At 45.2% G+C, this 21,500-nt stretch overlaps 1 protein-coding gene across 1 annotated transcript in view; it reads left to right on the top strand.

The window, feature by feature from the left end:
- SEPSECS (Sep (O-phosphoserine) tRNA:Sec (selenocysteine) tRNA synthase) overlaps nucleotides 1–14,400 on the top strand; it is a 37,944-nt gene extending 23,544 nt beyond the window's left edge. The window contains exons 7-11 of the mRNA XM_053404503.1: nucleotides 218–347; nucleotides 469–560; nucleotides 12,310–12,403; nucleotides 12,988–13,078; nucleotides 13,964–14,400. Coding sequence (XP_053260478.1) covers nucleotides 218–347; nucleotides 469–560; nucleotides 12,310–12,403; nucleotides 12,988–13,078; nucleotides 13,964–14,237 — 681 coding nt within the window. The 3' untranslated portion in view covers nucleotides 14,238–14,400. The remainder of the gene's footprint in view (nucleotides 1–217; nucleotides 348–468; nucleotides 561–12,309; nucleotides 12,404–12,987; nucleotides 13,079–13,963) is intronic.
- The last annotated feature ends 7,100 nt before the right edge of the window (nucleotides 14,401–21,500 follow it).

Genomic DNA, 21,500 nt, shown 5'->3' with positions numbered 1-21,500 from the left:
TTAATTAGCCGGCAAAAGAGAACCATAAAACAAATATAAAACCGATCAAAAACATCAGAAACAAAAGCAATTATCGTAGCAACAGTAAAAATACAAAAAGCAGTAGATATAAAATAAGATAAAACTGGATTTTTTGAAGACCGGCTCCTTGTTTAATCACATATATTAAGGATCGGTCCCCTTGGTTCTCATCTTGGTTCTGTGTATGTCTTTTTAGGGAGCACGAAGAGGTCGAATTGATGCGTTTGTGCAAAGTTTGGACAAAAACTTCATGGTTCCAGTAGGTGGTGCTATCATTGCTGGCTTCAGTGACTCCTTCATACAGGAGATCAGCAAAATGTACCCAGGTATATAGTTTTTAAATGGATTTTTCTTCAGGAAACAACCCTGAAAGAAACTCAAATAGCTTATTCTCCCCAATGAGAAAAGAAATGATTTATATCTTATTTCTCTCTTCCCCACCTCCAGGAAGAGCATCAGCCTCTCCTTCATTAGATCTTCTCATTACATTGCTGACCTTGGGCACAAAGGGGTATCAGCAGCTGCTAAAAGAAAGAAAGGTAATATTTCAAAATTAACTGATGGCAAATTACATCTTAAGTTGTAATAAACATGTAACAAACATTTTTGGAGCCTCAGCTGCAATAGGCACATGAAGCTTTCTTGTTTGGCCTGTAGCTATGTCTTTGTTGTTGTTTTTAAATGGGCTGGCAACCAAGGCTTTCTTTGCTCAGTAACTTGGATCCCGAACACCTTGCGAGTCGAACGTTTTGGCTCCTGAACGCCGCAAACCCAGAAGTGAATGTTCCAGTTTGCGAACGTTCTTTGGAACACGAACGTCTGACGTGGCTTACGTGGCTTCTGATTGGCTGCAGGAGCTTCCTGCAGCCAATTGGAAGCCGTGCCAAATGTTTAGGAAGTCGAACAGACTTCCGGAATGGATTCCGTTCGACTTCCGAGGTACCACTGGATGTGCCATATTTCCACAGTGGGCTGGTATGCATGCAAAGTTCATCCATAGTTCAGCACTACATGGATGAGTCTCAGTGAGGCTGGGGCACTCCCCCCTCTTCTTGCTTTCTCCCATGTACACACCAGGAATGTTCAAACCAGGAATCTTGATTTACAACAATGGTAACTTGCCAATCAAACGAACTTCAGATCATGGGTTAGGAAAGAAACTCAAATAGCTTACTCTCCCCAATGAGAAAGAAGGGACGCGGGTGGCGTTGTGGGTTAAATCACAGAACCTAGGACTTGCCGATCAGAAGGTCGGCGGTTCAAATCCCCGCGACGGGGTGAGCTCCCATTGTTCAGTCCCAGCTCCTGCCCACCTAGCAGTTCAAAAGCACAGCAAAGTGCAAGTAGATAAATAGGTACCGCTCCGGTGGGAAGGTAAACGGCGTTTCCCTGTGCTGCTCTGGTTTGCCAGAAGCGGCTCAGTCATGCTGGCCACATGACCCGGAAGCCGTATGCCGGCTCCTTCGGCCAATAAAACGAGATGAGCGCCGCAACCCCAGAGTCGGTCACGACTGGACCTATTGGTCAGGGGTCCCTTTACCCTTTTTACCACCCCTAATGAGAAAAGAAATGATTTATAACTTATTTCTCTCTTCCCCACCCCCAGGAAGAACATTAGCCTCTCCTCCAGCTTGTTTAGCAAATGGTTGTTTGTTCTATACCAAGATTCCTTGTTGTGAGTCGAGGCCCCGCTCCCCGCTTTGTGATGAAATAAGACACATGGCCACAAGTAATTTAGGTTCATGGGCTAAAAAAGGCCACAACTTTATTGGTTACAGAATGTGAGTGGTATTGGCTTAGGCACTGGATCCAAACTGACTATACTTGACTCCTGCCCGCTCTGTAGGGAGGCACACAAGGGTTAACAACCTGTAGGGGGAGATCGTTGATGCAAATCAACTGGAAGCTTTCCCCTAGAGTCACTGGGGTCGGGCCATGGCCCTAGCCACTACCTGGGCATCGGACAGGAATCATGACCACTGGATTCCTTTAACAGAATACCCTTCAAGAGGAGGGGTAGGTGAAGGCCACAACCTCCCCTCCAACACATAACACATTTTCCAATGCCTAACTGCCAAATCTTACAAAGTTGTGACAATTTGCTACGAGGTAGGTGAAAAAACAAATGGTTGGTGCCAATCTGCCAAGTGGAAAAAATTCCTACCAGGCCCCTTGGACAACCAAGGTGACCAACCGAGGTCCATAGCAAGGTCAGGTGTGGAATGCAGGAGACTAGAGGGAGGGAGATCTGTGTGTGCAGGAAACAAACAGGCTGAGCCACAGTCCTGCGCTCATTTAAGAGCGCCAAACTATGCCCCCCCCCCGCCAGCCATATTGGCTGGCTCCGGGCATGACGCAGGTCAGAGACTCTTTGTGACGCAGTGGGCCATCCACGCCCACTGTGAAGCACGGCAAGCAAGACCCGCTCACAACCCCTCCCCTCAGAGAAGAGCAGAGGTTTTCACAAATAGCACTAAGCTGAGATTCTTTGAAACTAAAAAGTAAATTGGCTGAAGTCTAGAGCTGGGTGGTATCTGGTTTTCAACACCGCAATATATCACCAGCTAAACATTGTGATATATCAATATATCACGATGTCTGAAATAAGGGGGACGCGGGTGGCGCTGTGGGTTAAACCACAGAGCCTGGAGCTTGCCGATCAGAAGGTTGGCGGTTCGAATCCCTGCTACGGGGTGAGCTCCCGTTGCTCGGTCCCTGCTCCTGCCAACCTAGCAGTTCGAAAGCACATCAAAGTTCAAGTAGATAAATAGGTACCACTCCAGCAGGAAGGTAAACGGCATTTCCGTGCACTGCTCTGGTTCACCAGAAGCAGCTTAGTCATGCTGGCCACATGACCTGGAAGCTGTACACCAGCTCCCTCGGCCAATAAAGTGAGATGAGCGCCGCAACCCCAGAGTCGGCCACGACTGGACCTAATGGTCAGGGGTCCCTTTACCTTTACCTGAAATAAGGATGGAGCTATGTAGAGGCACTGGCTGGCTTCACTGTTTTTCTCGCATCATGATTGTTGCCGGCACCTGCTCTTGTGATTCGCTGGCCCCTGCAGGAGGCAGGGGAGAGCTGTGCCAGCAGAGTTAACGGGGGCTGCAAGAACCGAGAAATGGCTTCACGGTTTTTCCCACGTGGTGATTTTTGCATAGCACACAAACACACATGCATATCATGATTCGGGTTATATTGCCAGGTCAAAAATTATGAAACAGAAATTATATAGACTTCAAACCGGGTTTGGACGATAGATCACCCTGCCCTTCTGAAGTCTGCCATGAGAGCCTGGTGCTTTGCTCAGGCTTGCCCATGTAGTTCTAAGTCATGGTTTAGCATTACATTCTGACCAACCTGGTGCCTTCTATCCTGGAAGCTGCAGGTTGGTCTGCATGAGTCACAACCTTTAAAGCCCTATATGGCCTAGGACCCTCGTACCTACAGGACCGCCTCTCCTGGTATGTCCCACGGAGGACCTTACGGTCTTCAGACAAAAACATCATGGAGGTCCCAGGGAGGTTAGGCTGGCCTCGACCAGAGCCAGGGCTTTTTCGGCTGTGGCCCCGATCTGGTGGAACGCTCTGTCACAAGAGACTAGGGCCCTGCAGGACTTGACATCTTTCTGCAGGGCCTGCACGACAGAGCTGTTCCACCAGGCCTTTGGCCGAGGCACAGTCTGACCCCTTCCTTTGGTAATCCTTATAGAACGCTAGCCCAACGGTTGCCATTAATTTGATTCTGAATTGATTTTAGAATGAATTGATTTTAGAATGTATTTCAATTAATTGTGTTTTTATGTAAATTGTGTTACTTTTACTGTTGTTAGCCGCTCTGAGCCCGGCTTTGGCTGGGGAGGGCGGGATATAAATATTTTTTTTGTCTTATTATTATTATTATTATTATTATGGCTGTGGGTGCAGTGGTGGTCCTGCCACCCCACTGAGCCCTTCCATTCTGTCTGGGGTTTGAATTATGGTCTTAGACTATAATAGGTTAGACATACCCAAGACCACCCAATAAGATTTTTCTGATAATAGGATTACCTAGCCCTCTAATTTCAAATTTGCAAGTATCTTTTTTCCACGCTTGCCTTGATTTGCTGTCACCCTGGTTTATCTGCGTTAGGTGCCTGACTGCAGCCTCAAATGAAACTGTGTGCTGGGTCTACGTGAGACCGTTGGGAAAAGAGAGCTGGATGTTAATGCAGCATGTAGTGGACATGTCTCGATCACAACATGTTTGGGGAATGGGACCTTGCAGCAAAAACTGCAAGCAACCACCCAGCACTTCCCTGCCAGAAATGATGAGAGTAATTCAGGAACGTCCCTGCAAACCACCACCAAGTCTTGCAGTTGAGATGCCATCACCTTGTGATAAATGAGGCTGCAACAAGGCCTAATAAGATCAATAGGGTATGATTTCCCTTATTGATTCCTAGCTAAAAATAATCAAACAGGTCCACAAGCGCAGTCTCAGTGCAACAACCAGCCCTGCGCAGGGGGAAAAGAACTGTGAGTGTTGTGATGCACTTGAAGTTGCAGAGGGACTAGCTGATCAACAACCCATTAATCACACCACAACATCTTTAAACTCTAGGAAACACAAAAACAACAATTGGAAGTACAATTTTAATTTGGCATCCCCGCTGTGTGTCTCGCTCATAATGTTGTTGTTGTTTAGTCGTGTCCGACTCTTCATGACCCCATGGACCAGAGCACGCCAGGCACCTCTGTCCTCCACTACCTCCCGCAGTTTGGTCAGACTCACGCTGGTAACCTCGAAAACACTATCCAACCATCTCGTCCTCTGTTGTCCCCTTCTCCTTGTGCCCTCCATCTTTCCCAGCATCAGTGTCTTCTCCAGGGAGTCTTCTCTTCTCTTGAGGTGGCCAAAGTACTGGAGCCTCAGCTTCAGGATCTGTCCTTCCAGTGAGCACTCAGGGCTGATTTCCTTCAGAATGGATAGGTTTGATCATCTTGCAGACCACGGGACTCTCAAGAGTCTCCTCCAGCACCATAATTCAAAAGCATCAATTCTTTGGTGATCAGCCTTCTTTACGGTCAAGCTCTCACTTCCATACATCACTACCGGGAAAACCATAGCTTTAACGATACGGACCTTTGTTGGCAAGGTGATGTCTCTGCTTTTTAAGGACCATGCTTAGGCCATGCAATTATTATCAGTGGTGTATCAACAATGGTAAACTAACTGTTGCGTGTTTAGTAGTATGATGAAACGCATCGCTCATAATAGAATCTCCTAAATTTGTTCCTAACTTTAGTAAGACGAGACCCAGCTATATGCGTGTCGCTGCCCTTTCTTGGACTGCAACACTTCAGGGAATGTGTTTATATGTGGGAGAGGGTGCTTAATAGAGTGGTTCTCAAGCATTGGGATTTTTTAAAGGGTCTGTTCTGGGAGTATTTGTAGGCTAACAAAACTTGGGACATCAAAATGCATCTGGGACCTAGAGGAAGAAGAAGAAAACAAAATGGTAGCCAGATTATATTTGCAAGGTTTCCTCTGCTTTAACTGAAATGCATTTGTGGAAATCTGACGAATCTCTAATAATTGACCTGAATTGGCAGTACATCAACAAATACTGTATCATTGCTTTCCCCCATTCTAGCGTGATGTGGGAGATCTTCTGATTTGCTGATGTAAGGGATTCTTGACAAATGCATGTTACTTCAGTTCTCGCATCTCTGAACTCTTGAATATTTAATATATTATTTTATTGTTTTGCAAGCTTAGAGCTATTCTCGTGTTAGGCAGAAACAAAGTGACTCGCTGCTACCTAAAATAGAAGCCTCTCTAATTCATGCCTAATATGCCTGTGCCATTGTGTGGTTGCTTTGTGTAAGCAAAACAAAAAAATTCCAACCTGTGGCCTGCAGACAAATGGTTGAACGTGACATGTGGCGCTGCCTCCCCATTTGCTGTTGCAATAAGAATGTCAAGATATACTGTGTCTAGGTCGGTAGTTTCTTAGCAGTGCATGTCACAAGATATAAATAAGGTAAGCGCCATGTGAATTTAGAGTACCCCACATGCGTGCATATATGAAGGAAGCCACTCTCTACATCACTGCATGATTCACTGCTCTGATCTTAACTCCTCCCAAAGTCTCTCTCTCTCTCTCTCTCTCTCTCTGTGTGTGTGTGTGTGTGTGTGTGTGTGTTGGGATGTGAGGAAAGCTGATGTCAATTCTGCTCTGACCGCATCAGATGGGATGGGATCTGTCAGTCACTCCTGCTGAAAATCCATGGCAGATTTCGCCACCATACTCAGAGGAGGCTGCCTATTTCTTCTCTGCATGAGTCATTGTACAGAGTTTGCTTCCTTCGAGCCAGGAGGCCCAGGCAGATCAGTGACTCGTGTTGAAGAAGCAGGGAGGGAAAGCTCCTGCAAGGGCAATATGTTCTTACTCTTACATGTTAAAGAAGAGGGAAATACGCGCCAGTCTTTAATACAGAAATGTTGAGAAATTTGAGGCGCAGTGGTCTAGGTACCAGCAGGAACAGCTAATTTGTAATTGTTCTAGTAAAGTCCCATAGTGGCACCTTGGCATAAAATTAATAATAATAATAATAATAATAATAATAATAATAATAATAATAAATTTTATTTATATCCCGCCCTCCCCAGCCGAAGCTGGGCTCAGGGTGGCTAACAACAATCAAAATAATCCAACATTCTAAAAACATTCATTATAAAATTAATTAAATCAAATTAAAATCAAATTGATGGCAACCATTAAGCAAAATTCTGTGCATATTGCCAGAGGAGGGGGTCAGGCAGCGCCATTACCAAAGGCCTGGTGGAACAGCTCTGTCTTGCAGGCCCTGCGGAAAGATGTCAAGTCCCGCAGGGCCCTAGTCTCTTGTGACAGAGCGTTCCACCAGATCGGAGCCACAGCAGAGAAAGCCCTGGCTCTAGTTGAGGCCAGCCTAACCTCTCTGTGGCCTGGGATCTTCAGGATGTTTTTATTTGCAGACCGTAAATTTCTCTGTGGGACATACCAGGAGAGGCGGTCCCGTAGGTACGAGGGTCCTAGGCCGTATAGGGCTTTAAAGGTTAAAACCAGCACCTTAAACCTGATCCTGTACTCCACCGGGAGCCAGTGCAGCTGGTAAGTGAAATTCCTAATGATTCTTCGCCAATATACTATTAAAAACAATTGTATTGTTCCAGTCCACATACACACAGGTTTCAAAAGTCAAAGTCTATACTTCTATAAAGCTGAGGGTTAGATTCATAGTGTCAGTAGTTAGGGTTGTATTGAATGTAGAGCTGTGGCTAAGGTTCTGTCAGCATAAGGATTTTGCTTGTCCAATGGACCTTTCTCCTCACACCATCCCAAAAAACTATTCTGTTCTGGTGTTTTCTCAAACCTTCCAAAGAATATCTGGGGCAGCATAGTGCACTTGAAGAGAGGAGGAAAAAAGTCCCATTGCACTAGCAGGAATTAATGTGCTGGCTTCTGCCAGTGCAACGGGTCAGCTGAATATGGACCACAGGTACTAAGGTTCATTTTGAATTGCCTGGAACCACAAATAATTTGGCTTTGGTAGATGACAAAGCTCAATGAAGACCATATATCTTTAAAAATGATTAATATGTCACTCATTTGTTATTGCTTTAGTTAATATAACGAATAAAGAATTAGATGCTAACGATTTTGGTGAAGAAGCAAATCTAAGCAACCCAACCATATATTTTCACTGAAACAGTAGTTCTGCTCCATAAGCATTATTTTCTAAATGTTGTGAATCAGTTTCTTGTTTCAGATTTGTTATAGAAATAAGAACTATCACCTTGCTTTTCTTTAGTGTACTTTGAATGTGTGTGTTCCTGAATGGTAAAATTTAATAGTGGTGGTTTATTGCCTTTTGCTCTGTGAAAGCTGAGGCACAGCTATTATGTTCTCAGCAGGAGCTATTTATAGCTTGACATTGAGTGCTCTTTTCTATATTGGTTCCACTACACCTACTCAAAAAAAGAAGCCAGGCTATTAAAAAAAAAAATCAGAATAATTTTCTCCCTTTTCTTGCCTTATTCTCATGTCAAATCTTATTGCAGGTTATTTGAGCTCGCATCAATAAAGAGCCTAGCCAGTGTCTTGCAGAGGGGAGGTTAATCTCTGCAGCAGAACCTGATAGCTCGGCCCAGATTCCTCCTACCTCTGCATGACGCAAAGGAACATGTTTCATGCTCTCCACCTCCGTGAGCGATAAATGGATCCATGACAGCCTTTTGCAAGGCCAGAGAAAGTACTGGAGGCTTTCGGTGCTTTTGTAATACTGTTGACAAATAAACAGGCTGCCTAGGGGCTAGGGAGTGTTTGCCCCTAAAATGGCAATCTATCCTTCTCCCATCCCAGTTATAACCACCCATTGAGCTCCACAGCTGAGTGGATAGTTGAATGCAGGTATTGCTAGCCCACCTAGCCTTACCCACTGTACTGCACTGTCTATCATAGTAGTTTCATGCAACTCTTGTGCAATGGAGGAGCTGTGTTGTGCTTTTCGGCAGGCTTTTCTATCAGTAATCTGTCTTGTCTGGTTGAGATGACGCAGGATCCAAACTCCCCAGTTGTCTGTGTGGAATAGTCCTTTCACACCTGCACAGGTGGAGAAAGATCATTTCCTTCCAGCAGCCACTATTATGGTAGTGGTGGGGCGATACTTGGAAAGGAAGCAGAAAATGCCCTATGGGTAAGTAAAGCGCCTGTGCATTGCTCTTTGGATCCCAACCATTCATTTGCTGGGGTTTTTTTTTCCAAGCTCCACTTAAGATTTTGGAAAGTCTAGTTAGATGAAACACTAAACCATGTCCACTATTAAGCTCAAGTGAATGATTACAAATGAAAGAAAAAGAAAACCTCACATGTCTAGGGCTTTGGGAACTTCCATTCACACAAATCAAGCACAGGCCAAACAGCACTGCTCCAGAAGCTTATTATATATTAAAATGTATGCCACTTTATGGAACCTTCAGGTCCCATAAAGCAGTATACAATTATATTAAAGAATGGAACAAGCGCAACATAATTAAAAGGATCAACACAATTAAAGTGCAATCAGCTGAAAAGCTGCATGACACGTAACCATGCAGAGAAAACAAGTTAATTTAGACGAGTGATTTTTTTCAGGAGGGGACGCAAGGGTACGCATACCCCTAAACATTTTGTGAATCTAACTTTGGCCTCACTGAGGGGCAGTATTTCAATGAGTAGGAAAATGAGAGTACCCCCTAAACATTTTTTTAAGGAAAAAAGCACTGATTTAGACTTGAAAAGGTTAGTGGCAAAGAGGTTAGACCTGCGTCTCAAGGGATCTATTTCCAGAATCTAAGGGTCACAAAACCAAAGCCCTTCCCCACTTACTTAACACCCAGAGTATAGATCATGGGTAGGCAAACTAGATCCGGCCCTATCGCCTTCTAAATCAAGCCCGCGGACGGTCAGGAAATCAGCGTATTTTTACATGAGTAGAATGTGTCCTTTTATTTAAAATGCATCTCTGGGTTATTTGTGGGGCCTGCCTGGTGTTTTTACATGAGTAGAATGTGTGCGTTTATTTAAAATGCATCTCTGGGTTATTTGTGGGGCAAAGGAATTTGGTGTTTTTTTCTTTCCAAAATATAATCTGGCCCCCCACAAGGTCTGAAGGACAGTGGACCAGCCCCCTGCTAAAAAGTTTGCTGACCCCTGCACTAAACCATGGTTGGCATTATGAACATGCACCAGGCACAAGACTCCGGCTCTCTAATCTTGGCATATGGGGAAAGGAGGAAGGCAGAGAGAAAACGTTGGATTCCATTTTGTGGTCCATTGGTTTGCCACTTCATCTAGATAGGCAAACGTTGCCACAAAAAGTGATTAGAAGTTTCTAATCTTGGCACGAAAAGGATGGAAAGGGGAGGGGGAATTAGGTGACCCCAAAGCTCATTCTCATACTGCCAAACCCTGGCTTCTCCGTACATCAGAGTAGCATATGTTTCTGTTCTAACAAAGAGTCAGCCGAATGCTCCTGAAAATAACTCACTCAACACGTCTACTCACTCAAACTGTGTAACAAGGGACACACACACATTTGAGACATCTGTTTTCTTTTGTGTGAAAACTGCAATTTGTGAATATCTCTGGGTTACTGGTTGTTGAAATCCATACTCGGTTGTACTTGTTTAACAGCTGTGGGTATGCCACACATTTTGGAGCTAACTTTTTTTTTTCCCCTCAAACGCTGCTGATCTAGCATAAAGCATTGTTTTACTTGCCTTTTTAATCTAATCTCTTCACTTCCCCCATTGGAAATTTAGCTGGCATTTTAGTGCTTAAGTTGTTCAATACTCTTCTAGTATGATAAGATCCTTTTGTGTCTTGAGTTAAATATAGCACTTGCAATGCAGAAAAATCAATGGAATTCGGTTACATTTCTCTTAAGTAAAACTTGTGTTGGGAGTCCTCGTAAATTCCTCACAGAGTAGCCAGATTTTCTAATAGAGGTTAGATATGGATTTGGCCTCACAAAAACTATTGCCGAATACATGGCACTACTAATTTATTGTACGGTAAACTGCTTAGTTAGCTGCTTGTAAGATCTAGACACGAATTAAAATGGGGGAAAATATAATTCTGAAAGGCAGATCATTTAATAAATCATGGGTGTTTACTGTTTCGTTCCCCCTTGTTTCACCATGTCACTTCAGTCAGCCAGCCACAATTAATTAATAGCTTTAACGTCCTGGTTTTAAATTAGCTGGTTTTACTGCTGCGAAAAGCTCCTAAAAGCTCAGCTCTGAAAGCTGCTTTGTTTCGGCGTCCTTGTGGTAGTCTTGCTTGGGGGATTAGCCAAGGGGTGAAGATTTATGCCAAATCCACTATCCATGGCGTGTATATTGTTCCTTGGCTTTTGTGAGGAGTGGGACATGGGTTGCTCTTAAATCCTCATAACGTTGGATCTGCGAGAGGAGGCTGGTCTAATCCCTGCCCTGCCTCCAAAATTTTTCATGCCACTACACTGACTGAGAAATTACCGTATTTTTCGCCCTATAGGACACACTTTTTCCCCTCCAAAAATGAAGGGGAAATGTGTGTGCGTCCTATGGGGCGAATGCAGGCTTTCGCTGAAGCCTGGAGAGCGAGAGGGGTCGGTGCGCACCGACCCCTCTCGCTCTCCAGGCTTCAGGAAGCTATCCGCAAGCCTTGGGAGCCCGCGGGAGTTCCCGCCGGGCTCCCAAGGCTTGCGGACAGCAGCCTGCAGCCCGAAACCTGGAAAGCGCAGCCTGTTCTGGGGGCTGGGGTCGGGGGAAGCTTGGGCTTCCCCTGCCCCAGCCCCGCGCCTGGGGGGGGGGGATAATTTTTTCCCCTTTATTCCCCCCCCCCAAAAAAACCTAGGTGCACTTTATGGGCCGGTGCGCCCTATAGGGCGAAAAATACAGTAATTTGATTTGAACTCAGGACTCATCCAGACTTCCTTTTGTGCTGTGTTTCTAGGCACAAGTCTGTGTCCTAGTGTTTTTTTTTTTTTTCTTTTATTGTGACTTGGGCCAGTCACACTTCTCTGAAGTCTCTCAGCCCCACTCACCTCACAGAGTGTTTGTTGTGGGGGAGGAAGGGAAAGGAGAATGTTAGCCGCTTTGAGACTCCTTAAAGGGAGTGAAAGGCGGGATATCAAATCCAAACTCTTCTTCTTACTGGTGCTTTCCCCAGGAAAATCCGTGTTGTGCTGCTGAATCGGAGCAAACAGCAATTGGGTTTTCTGCCATTTGCTCCGATTCAGTGGTAAAACACAGATTTCTCAGGGGGGGAAGCACCTACTTTGGGATACAAGCTTTATCTGGGACCAACTAAGTTTCCCTGGTCTTTGGTTACATCCTTCCAGCTGGTCCCTGTAAAATAATAATAATTTAATAATTTATTATTTATACCCCGCCCATCTGGCTGAGTTTCCCCAGCCACTCTGGGCAGCTCCCAATCGAGTGTTAAAAACAATACAGCATTAAATATTAAAAACTAATAATAATAATAATAATAATAATAATAATAATTCCTGTAAAAAGATGCAGGAAGACACTGCTGTTGGTTTCCTCAATGCCGTTTGATTAGCCAGCAGCGCCTGGTCTTTGTTGACCTCACACCTGCTTGCTTTTGTTTTAATGGATTAATCTAAATATTAAGTAGGAAATACTTGGTGTCAAACGTGAAGACACAAATTTCCGGTGAAGAATAGCCAAAAAAAGAACTAAAAGCAGTTGATCCCCCTTCTCTCCCCCTAGGAAATGTTTTCCTACCTTTTGGAGAATGTGAAGAAATTAGCGGAAGCTTACAACGAGAGACTGCTGGAAACACCTCACAACCCCATCTCCTTAGGTAATTAGGGTGTTGTGGGATGGTTGCATCTGCAGAGAAGAATAGATATCTGTGCTGTAATAAAGCAGAGGGTGATTATATCATGGCAAATGTGGTTTGTGACTTTCACTTCTGAACTGTCCAGGGAAGGTTTTGTTGTTGTTGTTAATGGGAATTACAGTGGTACCTCGGGTTACAGACGCTTCAGGTTACAGACTCCGCTAACCCAGAAATAGTACCTCGGGTTAAGAACTTTGCTTCAGGGTGAGAACAGAAATCGCACGGCGGCGGCGGCAGCAGCGGGAGGCCCCATTAGCTAAAGTGGTACCTCAGGTTAAGAACAGTTTCAGGTTAAGAACGGACCTCCGGAACAAATTAAGTTCTTAACCCGAGGTACCACTGTATAGAAATGTTTAAAATAAATAAATAGGCTGATTCCCCCCCCCCCATATGAATGGGACGCTTAGGCATCCCTCCCTCCCTCTCTCTCTCTCTCTCTCTCTCACACACACACACACACACACTTTTCCAAAACTTTCTACTAATGTTTGCTGTAGAAAGGAATTGTTATAAATTACAGTAACCTTGTTAACTTGTATTTTCAGCTATGTCACTCAGAGAGCTAGATAAACAAAGTGGGACAGCTGTCACACAGCTTGGATCTATGCTTTTCACCAGACAAGTGTCTGGCGCAAGGTAAGTACTTCCGTTAACGCCTCCGATTCAAAAACGCATTGAAGCAAATTTTCCGGGAGCAAGCCTCACTTCAGTTGGAGCCAGTCTCAAAACTGACCCAAAAGATATGCAGAGGTTGGCAGGACAGAGCTTGCATGCAACTTGGTTCTGTGCATGCTTACTCTGAAGCAAATCCCACTGATTTCAGTGGCACTCACTCCCAGGTGAGGGCAGCTGGAACCCAAGCCTCCCTTATGTGGGGCGTTGGTAGTATCCTGCCTGCAGAAAGTTGCAAAGTGTGGCATTCCAAGGGCTGAGCTGGCCCTGGATCAACTGGATCCCAAGTTGGTCTCACAGCCAGTGACTGCCAGCATTGGTGGTTGGGAGTCTGGATTGGACCCTTAGTAGGTTTGCTTTCCTTTAAAAAGGTAAAGGGACCCCTGACTGTTAGGTCCAGTCGTGACCGACTCTGGGGTTGCGGCGCTCAACTCGCTCTATAGGCCGAGGGAGCCAGCGTTTGTCCGCAGACAGCTTCCAGGTCATGTGGCCAGCATGACTAAACCGCTTCTGGCAAACCAGAGCAGCGCACGAAAACGCTGTTTACCTTCCCGCCAGAGTGGTACCTATTTATCTACTTGCACTTTGACTTCCTTTCGAACTGCAAGGTTGGCAGGAGCTGGGACTGCACAACGGGAGCTCACCCCGTCGCAGGGATTCGAACCACCGACCTTCTGATCAGCAAGTCCTAGGCTCTGTGGTTTAACCCACAGCGCCACCCGCGTCCCTTGCTTTCCTTTAAGTCACCATAATTACCCCTGAAAAGTTCAACAAATTAGGTTGTTCTGTGTTTCATTTCTGGGTGTATTTCTGTATGTAACTTTTTTTCCTTTTCCCCTCCCCTTTCAGGGTCGTTCCGCTTGGGTCTCAGCAAACAGTGAGTGGTTACACTTTCAAAGGCTTCATGGCCCATACAAACAAATACCACTGTGCCTACCTCAATGCTGCTTCAGCCATTGGAATGACGAAAGAAGATGTTGATGTGTTCTTGAAAAGACTTGATAAGTGCTTGAAGGCTCTAAGCAAAGGGAAGAACGATGAAAAAGGTTCCCCAGCACTGAATGAAGAAGTGGCCTCCGGTATGGAAAAGTGCAGTTTAGTCGAAGAAGATGACCAAAAATAGCTTAAGGAAGATTCTTCCCAACTTAGGATGTTCAGCATTTATATCAGGGCCATGTCATGCAACCTGCAGTACAATTAATGGGGGAGAAATAACCAAAATGTTAAGTGATGCAGGACACATTCCTGTGATGCATTAATTCCATTTAAATGAATGGAAGGTGTGCAAGTGCTGTTGTGCAGCTCCCATTCATTTCAGTGGGTCTTGGACTTTCCTTTTTATGTTTACACATTCACATTTCCTTGTGAATGATAAATATTGGAGCGTGGCTTTATTTTCACATAAGAAACCAGTTCATTGGTTAGGGAGTTTTCCTTTCTGTATAACGCAGGTTATTCAGTGATAACAGGTTATTCTCTACCTTACGAGCTCCATTTTGCATGTGAGCGAAAACGGAAAGGGATTTCATTTGTAATTCATCCATAGTCCAGTAGGCTTTGCTTTTTTTTTGACTCAACAGACCTCTTACAGATGGAAGCATAATAGGTTCCCCTGTGATGGTGCCTTGCGTTCTGTTTTAGAGTTAGGAGAAGCCAACATGATGTGCAGAGATTGTTGGACTCTCAACTCATATCAGCCACAGCCAGCATAGTCAACGGTCAGGGACATGGGAGTTGTACAACAACATCTGGAGGATGCCATATTGACTACCACTGCTGTAGTGCCTTGAAAGGGGGACCATTTCTCCTGTGAGCTGATTTTAATATGTTGTTATGCATTGCTGCTTTCTGGGTATTGGATTCCATATTATGGCAGTAGCACCAAAATGTAATTCTGAAGTCCAGAGTTATCGTCAGAGTCAGCTAGCATTCCTTCCACTTCTGGGTTGGCCCCTAGCATTGTAGCACCGCCTACGGTCAGCGAATTTAGAAGGTTACCTCAAGTGGTGTGAGAGTCAAGCAGAAGGAAATGGTAGCCATGGAAGTTGGGTATAAATCTACCCTTTATGTGCTAAAGAATATATGGCAGTAGCTATTCTTGCTTGTAATCCTGTAACACTATGCTACAACTGTAGTATCTGTGTGATTGCCTTTTATGCATAACAGAGCCAGGATACTCAGTGACTGATTCATAACTGTTGCAGCAACAGTACTGAGTTATTGTGCTATTGGCACGTGGGGTGCAATGTTTGTTTCTTGTTCTCTCTCTTGTCAGGAAAAGTCATCTAGATAACATTTGTGTGTTACGCATCTGTATTTTGCGGTCTGGCATTCAAACTTCGTTATATGGGATGTTACAACATACATAACTACACTGCCTTATTTGCTGCAACCTTCCTGTTCCATTTTCACTCACACAGCACCCTTAGGTGAGTTTTAAAGTGAAGCATCAACTTTATTATAAGGGAAGCAAGGTAAAAGATGGTGTAGTTCTGCCAGTGAGAACAAGACAGCTTCAAAGGTTGCCCACGCACAAGACTCAATACAAGGTTATTATGCTTGCTGAAGAACCTCTGAATTCTTTAGACTTAAGAGCTTTAATTCAAATAATTGAGTTTGATTTGTAACGGGTTGCTATAGACATGAGAATAAGTAATTACTATCAGTGGATGTTCTCAGGTAAATTTAGGTGGGCGCTCTGGTCATCTGAATTGAATAAATTATAAGTTTTTCCTTGGTTTTTTGTGGTGAATGTTTTCTACCCCTCGCCTTGCCACCCACCAAAACTCACTTTCCCCCGATTTTCGTATCATTTGTGAGAGGATGACTCAAAAGACCTCTTCATTTATGTGTGCAATATCACCATTTCAACTGAGAATCCCGTGCTTAGGGCTGGTGTGCAGCTTTTATGGTAATGTGATAGCTCTTTTATATAAAGTCTCCCACGAGGCAGCTTTCACCATCGTGGAAGCTGATGACATTATGTGACAGCTCACGCTAATTGTGCAATTTTCTTAAGTAGGCAAATTCCCTTTAAGGCTATGAACATTTAGGAACTTTTAGCTTCCCTGCTATTTATATATTCATTTATTAGAGTTATATTCCACCTTTCCATCAGGCAGCTCAAGGAAGTGTACATGGTTCTCCTCTTCCTCATTTCATCTCCACAACAACCCTGAGAGGTAGGTTAGAATCATAGAATCATAGAGTTGGAAGAGACCACAAGGGCCACCGAGTCCAACCCCCTGCCACGCAGGAAACACCATCAGAGCACTCCTGACATATGGTTGTCAAGCCTCTGCTTAAAGACCTCCAAAGAAGGAGACTCCACCACACTCCTTGGCAGCAAATTCCACTGTCGAACAGCTCTTACTGTCAGGAAGTTCTTCCTAATGTTTAGGTGGAATCTTCTTTCTTGTAGTTTGGATCCATTGCTCCGTGTCCGCTTCTCCGGAGCAGCAGAAAACAACCTTTCTCCCTCCTATATGTGACATCCTTTTATATATTTGAACATGGCTATCATATCACCCCTTAACCTCCTCTTCTCCAGGCTAAACATGCCCAGCTCCCTTAGCCGTTCCTCATAAGGCATCGTTTCCAGGCCTTTGACCATTTTGGTTGCCCTCCTCTGGACACGTTCCAGTTTGTCAGTGTCCTTCTTGAACTGTGGCGCCCAGAACTGGACACAGTACTCCAGGTGAGGTCTGACCAGAGCAGAATACAGTGGCACTATTACTTCCCTTGATCTAGATGCTATACTCCTATTGATGCAGCCTAGAATTGCATTGGCTTTTTTAGCTGCCGCGTCACACTGTTGGCTCATGTCAAGTTTGTGGTCAACCAAGACTCCTAGATCCTTTTCACATGTACTGCTCTCAAGCCAGGTGTCACCCATCTTGTATTTGTGCCTCTCATTTTTTTTGCCCAAGTGCAATACTTTACATTTCTCCCTGTTAAAATTCATCTTGTTTGTTTTGGCCCAGTTCTCTAATCTGTCAAGGTCGTTTTGAAGTGTGATCCTGTCCTCTGGGGTGTTAGCCACCCCTCCCAGTTTGGTGTCATCTGCAAATTTGATCAGGATGCCCTTGAGTCCATCATCCAAGTCGTTGATAAAGATGTTGAATAAGACCAGGCCCAAGACAGAACCCTGTGGCACTCCACTCGTCATTCTTCTCCAGGATGAAGAGGAACCATTGATGAGCACCCTTTAGGCTGAGAGGCAGTGACTGGTCACCCAGTAATCTTCTTGGCTGAGTGGAGATTTGAACGCTGGTCTCCTAGGCCCTAGTCTGACACTCATCCACTACACCATGCTGCTCTTTAAGCTAGATAGAGCAATATTCCCCAACCTGGGGGCCTTCAGATATTTTGGCATGCAACTCCCATTAGCCCTGATTTTTGGCTGTTCCAGCTGGTCCTGATGGGAACTGGAGGGCTATAAAAACGATGACTGGTGTGGAGAGCTGGAACAACTTCTGGAAAACGTTGGCTCTCCCACCGAAGCTGATAAATGGTTGGGTTCAATTCATGGAGGATAGTTGCATCTATAACTAATAGTCAAATTGCCAGGTGTTTTATTCTTCATGTTGTGCTTAGGAGCTTTCCAGAGACATCCGATGGCTAGCCATAGTTGGAAATGAGTGAGTTGGATAGATCTCAATCTATTCAAGCAAGGTGATTCTTATTGTCCCTAACCTAATGCACCACTCCCAACCCCAGGCCACCTGAACTGTGTCAGATCGCCAGGGCTGGCTCCAGCAGTAGCAGATGGTTGCCTGTGTTGCTGCTGTATACTGGGGTGCAGAAGTGGAGATGCGAGGTCAGCAAAGTGGAAATGCGCCAGCCCTTCTGGATAGATCCTACATATTTACCGTATTTTTCACTTTATAGGTCACACTTTTTCCCCTCCAAAAATGAAGGGGAAATGTGTGTGTGTCCTATGGAGCAAATGCCGGCTCCTTGGCTTCAGCGATAGCAACGCGAAGCCTCCGAAGCGCAGAGGGAGAGCTCTCCCCACGCTCCAGAGGCGTCGTGTTGCTTTTGCTGAAGCCCCCGGAGCACAGGGAACTCCCGCTGTGCTCCGGGGGCTTCAGGCAGCTATCTGCAAGCCTTCGGAGCGCAGCGAGAGTTCCACCGCACCCCGAATGCTTGCGGATGGCCGTCTGAAGCCCCCAGAGTGTAATGCGAACGCCCACTGCACTCCGGGGGCTTCAGGCGGCTATCCGCAAGCCTTCGGAGCGCAGTGGGAACTCCCGCTGTGCTCCGAAGACTTGCGGATAGCCGCCTGAAGCCTGGAGAGCGAGAGGGATCGGTGCACACCAATCCCTCTTGCTCTCCAGTCTTCGCTTTGCTGGAGAGGCGCTGCACAGTTTTCCCTCTCTGCGCAACGCCCCTTCAGTGAAACGGGAGGAAAAATGGAAGGGGCTCCGCTTCTCCTGCCGCTTTGCTGAAGGGGCGCTGAGCAGAGAGGGGGAGAATTTTTTTCCCCTGTTCTCCCCCTCTTATGGTCTGGTGCGTCCTATGGTCTGGTGCGTCCTATAGAGCGAAAAATATGGTCTTTATTTTTTCATAAAATTCATATACCACTTGGTTGTGGACAAAAACTCAGAGTGGTTTACAAAAGATAGAACAGTAAAATTGGGGGAAATTTACAACCGTACTTTGAAATATACAAAAGTTAAAATACAAACAAACAGCTCAACTTTCTAAGCATGTGGGTCGGCTTGCCTACACAGGAAACTTTTTTATCAGGTGCCTAAAAGGCTACAGTGAAGACACCTGTTTGATCTCAAGAGGCAGTGCAGGTGCTGCCACACGAAACAATTGAATTCTTACAAATGCAGAACGGGTATTATGTGGCGCTTGTTGGAGTGCCAGCTCCTCCAATAAAAGTGGCCAAGTAGCTACGTGCAGGTCAAGGCGATCTCATAGGCAAACTGGTCCCAGCTTGTTAAGGGCTTATATACTAATAGTAACACCTTGAACTTGGCCCAATAGGAAATCGGCAAGCAGTGCAGATCTCTGAGCACAGATGTTATATGTTGGAAAGGCCTTACCCTTGTCAGCAATTGTGCTGCAGCAGTCTGCACTAACTGCAGCTTCCAGATCAAGTGTGAGGAAAGCCCACATAGCGTGCATTGCAGTAATCTAGTTTTGAAATGACCAACGCGTGATCTACTGTGGCAAGGCTTTCCCGGTCCAGGAATGGCCACAGCTGTCAAACCAACCGCACTTGGTAAAAGGCATTAATGTCCCTACATTCACAAATGTGAGTCCTCATAGACCCATGGATTATTGGTCGTAAGGAGGGTGTGCACTGGTGTAACTCCTCCTAGCTAGGGTGGTGTATGTGATGTGATTCCTGGGAGCTTTGGGAGGAGTAGCACCTGAAGACCTCAACTTCCATCTTTATAAAACAATAATAATAATTTATTATTTGTACCCCGCCCATCTGGTTGGGTTTCCTCAGTCACTCTGGGCGGCTTCCAACAAAGATTAAAAATACATTAAAATGTCACACATTAAAAACTTCCCTGAACAGGGCTGCCTTAAGATGTCTTCTGAATGTCAGGTAGTTATTTATCTCTTTGACATCTGATGGGAGGGCATTCCACAGGGCGGGCGCCACTACCGAGAAGGCCCTCTGCCTGGTTCCCTATAGCTTTGCTTCTCGCGATGAGGGAACCGCCAGAAGGCCCTCGGCGCTGGACCTCAGCGTCAAGTTTCAAGTCCTTTATAGCTATGTAAAGGTTAGCATTTATAATAAAGTAGGTGCCTTAAACCTATCAAACTCTGATAGGAGATCAAACAACAAGGGTTGTTCCTGGCTGCAGGTTTACAATCTAAAAGGTATGGCACAAAAGAAATGAGAAAGGAATTGGAAAGCAAGCAAATTTAAGCCCCCATTCCTAAAGTTACATTAATTGTTTTTAGGCTACCAGCAGCTCTGTGTGTATGTGGGGGTGCTTTTAGTTGGGATCGCAGTATGGGAGGAAAGTATGTTCTGCAGTTCTAAGGAAAATAGTGTCCTCCTTGTGCCTGATGAAGACATATTCAGTGTTGCATCTACTTTTGTCCTTATACTGAATAGAAAACCTGGGAATGCAAGAGAATCCCTTTATTCAATGCAAAAAAATAATATAAATGTGCAAACATCTTTCTGGTTTTGGGAAGTTGCTGCAGCACAGAACATTGAGAAGAAATAAAAACCTACCAAATGCAGCAAGCAGCCTTGTGTCAAGGAAGCAAAAAAGGCTGCAAATGTAAAAAGGTTGGCACTGCACCTTAACATATGCAAGCCAAGTGATCTATACTGTGTAATCATCAGTTTTCGCAGAAAGGGATAAAGCCCAGAAGCTTACCAAATGCTCCCGTCTTACATCAGCATTTACAGTTGGTTGGGTTGCTGTATATTTCTTGAATTTCTATCCTGCTTTTCATACAAGCTGGTTCCAAAACAAAAATAATTCTGATGGGGGTAATCGGGAGAACATGTTTTATTTATTTATAAAAGTTTATACTGCCTATTAAGGGACACGAGTGGCGCTGTGGGTTAAAATACAGAGCCTAGGGCTTGCCGATCAGAAGGTCAGCAGTTCGAATCCCCATGACGAGGTGAGCTGCCGTTGCTCGGTCCCTGCTCCTGCCAACCTAGCAGTTCAAAAGCACAGCAAAGTGCAAGTAGATAAATAGGTACCGCTCCAGCGGGAAGGTAACGGCATTTCCATGCGCTGCTCTGGTTCGCCAGAAGTGGCATAGTCCTGCTGGCCACATGACCCGCAAGCTGTACGCCGGCTCCCTTGGCCAATAAAGCGAGATGAGCGCCACAACCCCGGAGTTGTCCTAATGGTCAGGGGTCCCTTTACCTTTATACTGCCTATTACAGCCTGTCTCAAGGCAGTGTACAAGTTAAAATGATAAAATAAAATCTCAGGAATAGAAATGTAAAATTCTACTGATATCCCCAGGACCACCATTAATTAATTCCTGGCATTAAATCCCAGAAAAGTGAACAGAGATGCTTTTATCATCAGTACTGGTGTTTAGAAGGGTTCTAAAGGGAAGTGACTCCAAAGAAGAAGAAGAGGAGGAGGAGTTTGGATTTGATATCCCACTTTATCACTACCCGAAGGAGTCTCAAAGCGGCTAACATTCTCCTTTTTCTTCCTCCCCCACAACAAACACTCAGTGAGGTGAGTGGGGCTGAGAGACTTCAGAGAAGTGTGACGAGCCCAAGGTCACCCAGCAGCTGCATGTGGAGGAGCGGAGACGCGAACCCGGTTCACCAGATTATGAGTCTACCACTCCTAACCACTACACCACACTGGCTCCCTTCATAGGAAGGGGGCTGCCTGCAAACAGGTTCTCCCCCTAGCTGCAACAAAGC

Source organism: Podarcis raffonei, chromosome 9 (assembly GCF_027172205.1).
Source record: "Podarcis raffonei isolate rPodRaf1 chromosome 9, rPodRaf1.pri, whole genome shotgun sequence".
Classification (NCBI taxonomy): Eukaryota; Metazoa; Chordata; class Lepidosauria; order Squamata; family Lacertidae; genus Podarcis; species Podarcis raffonei.
This window is presented reverse-complemented; position numbering and strand designations above follow the sequence as displayed.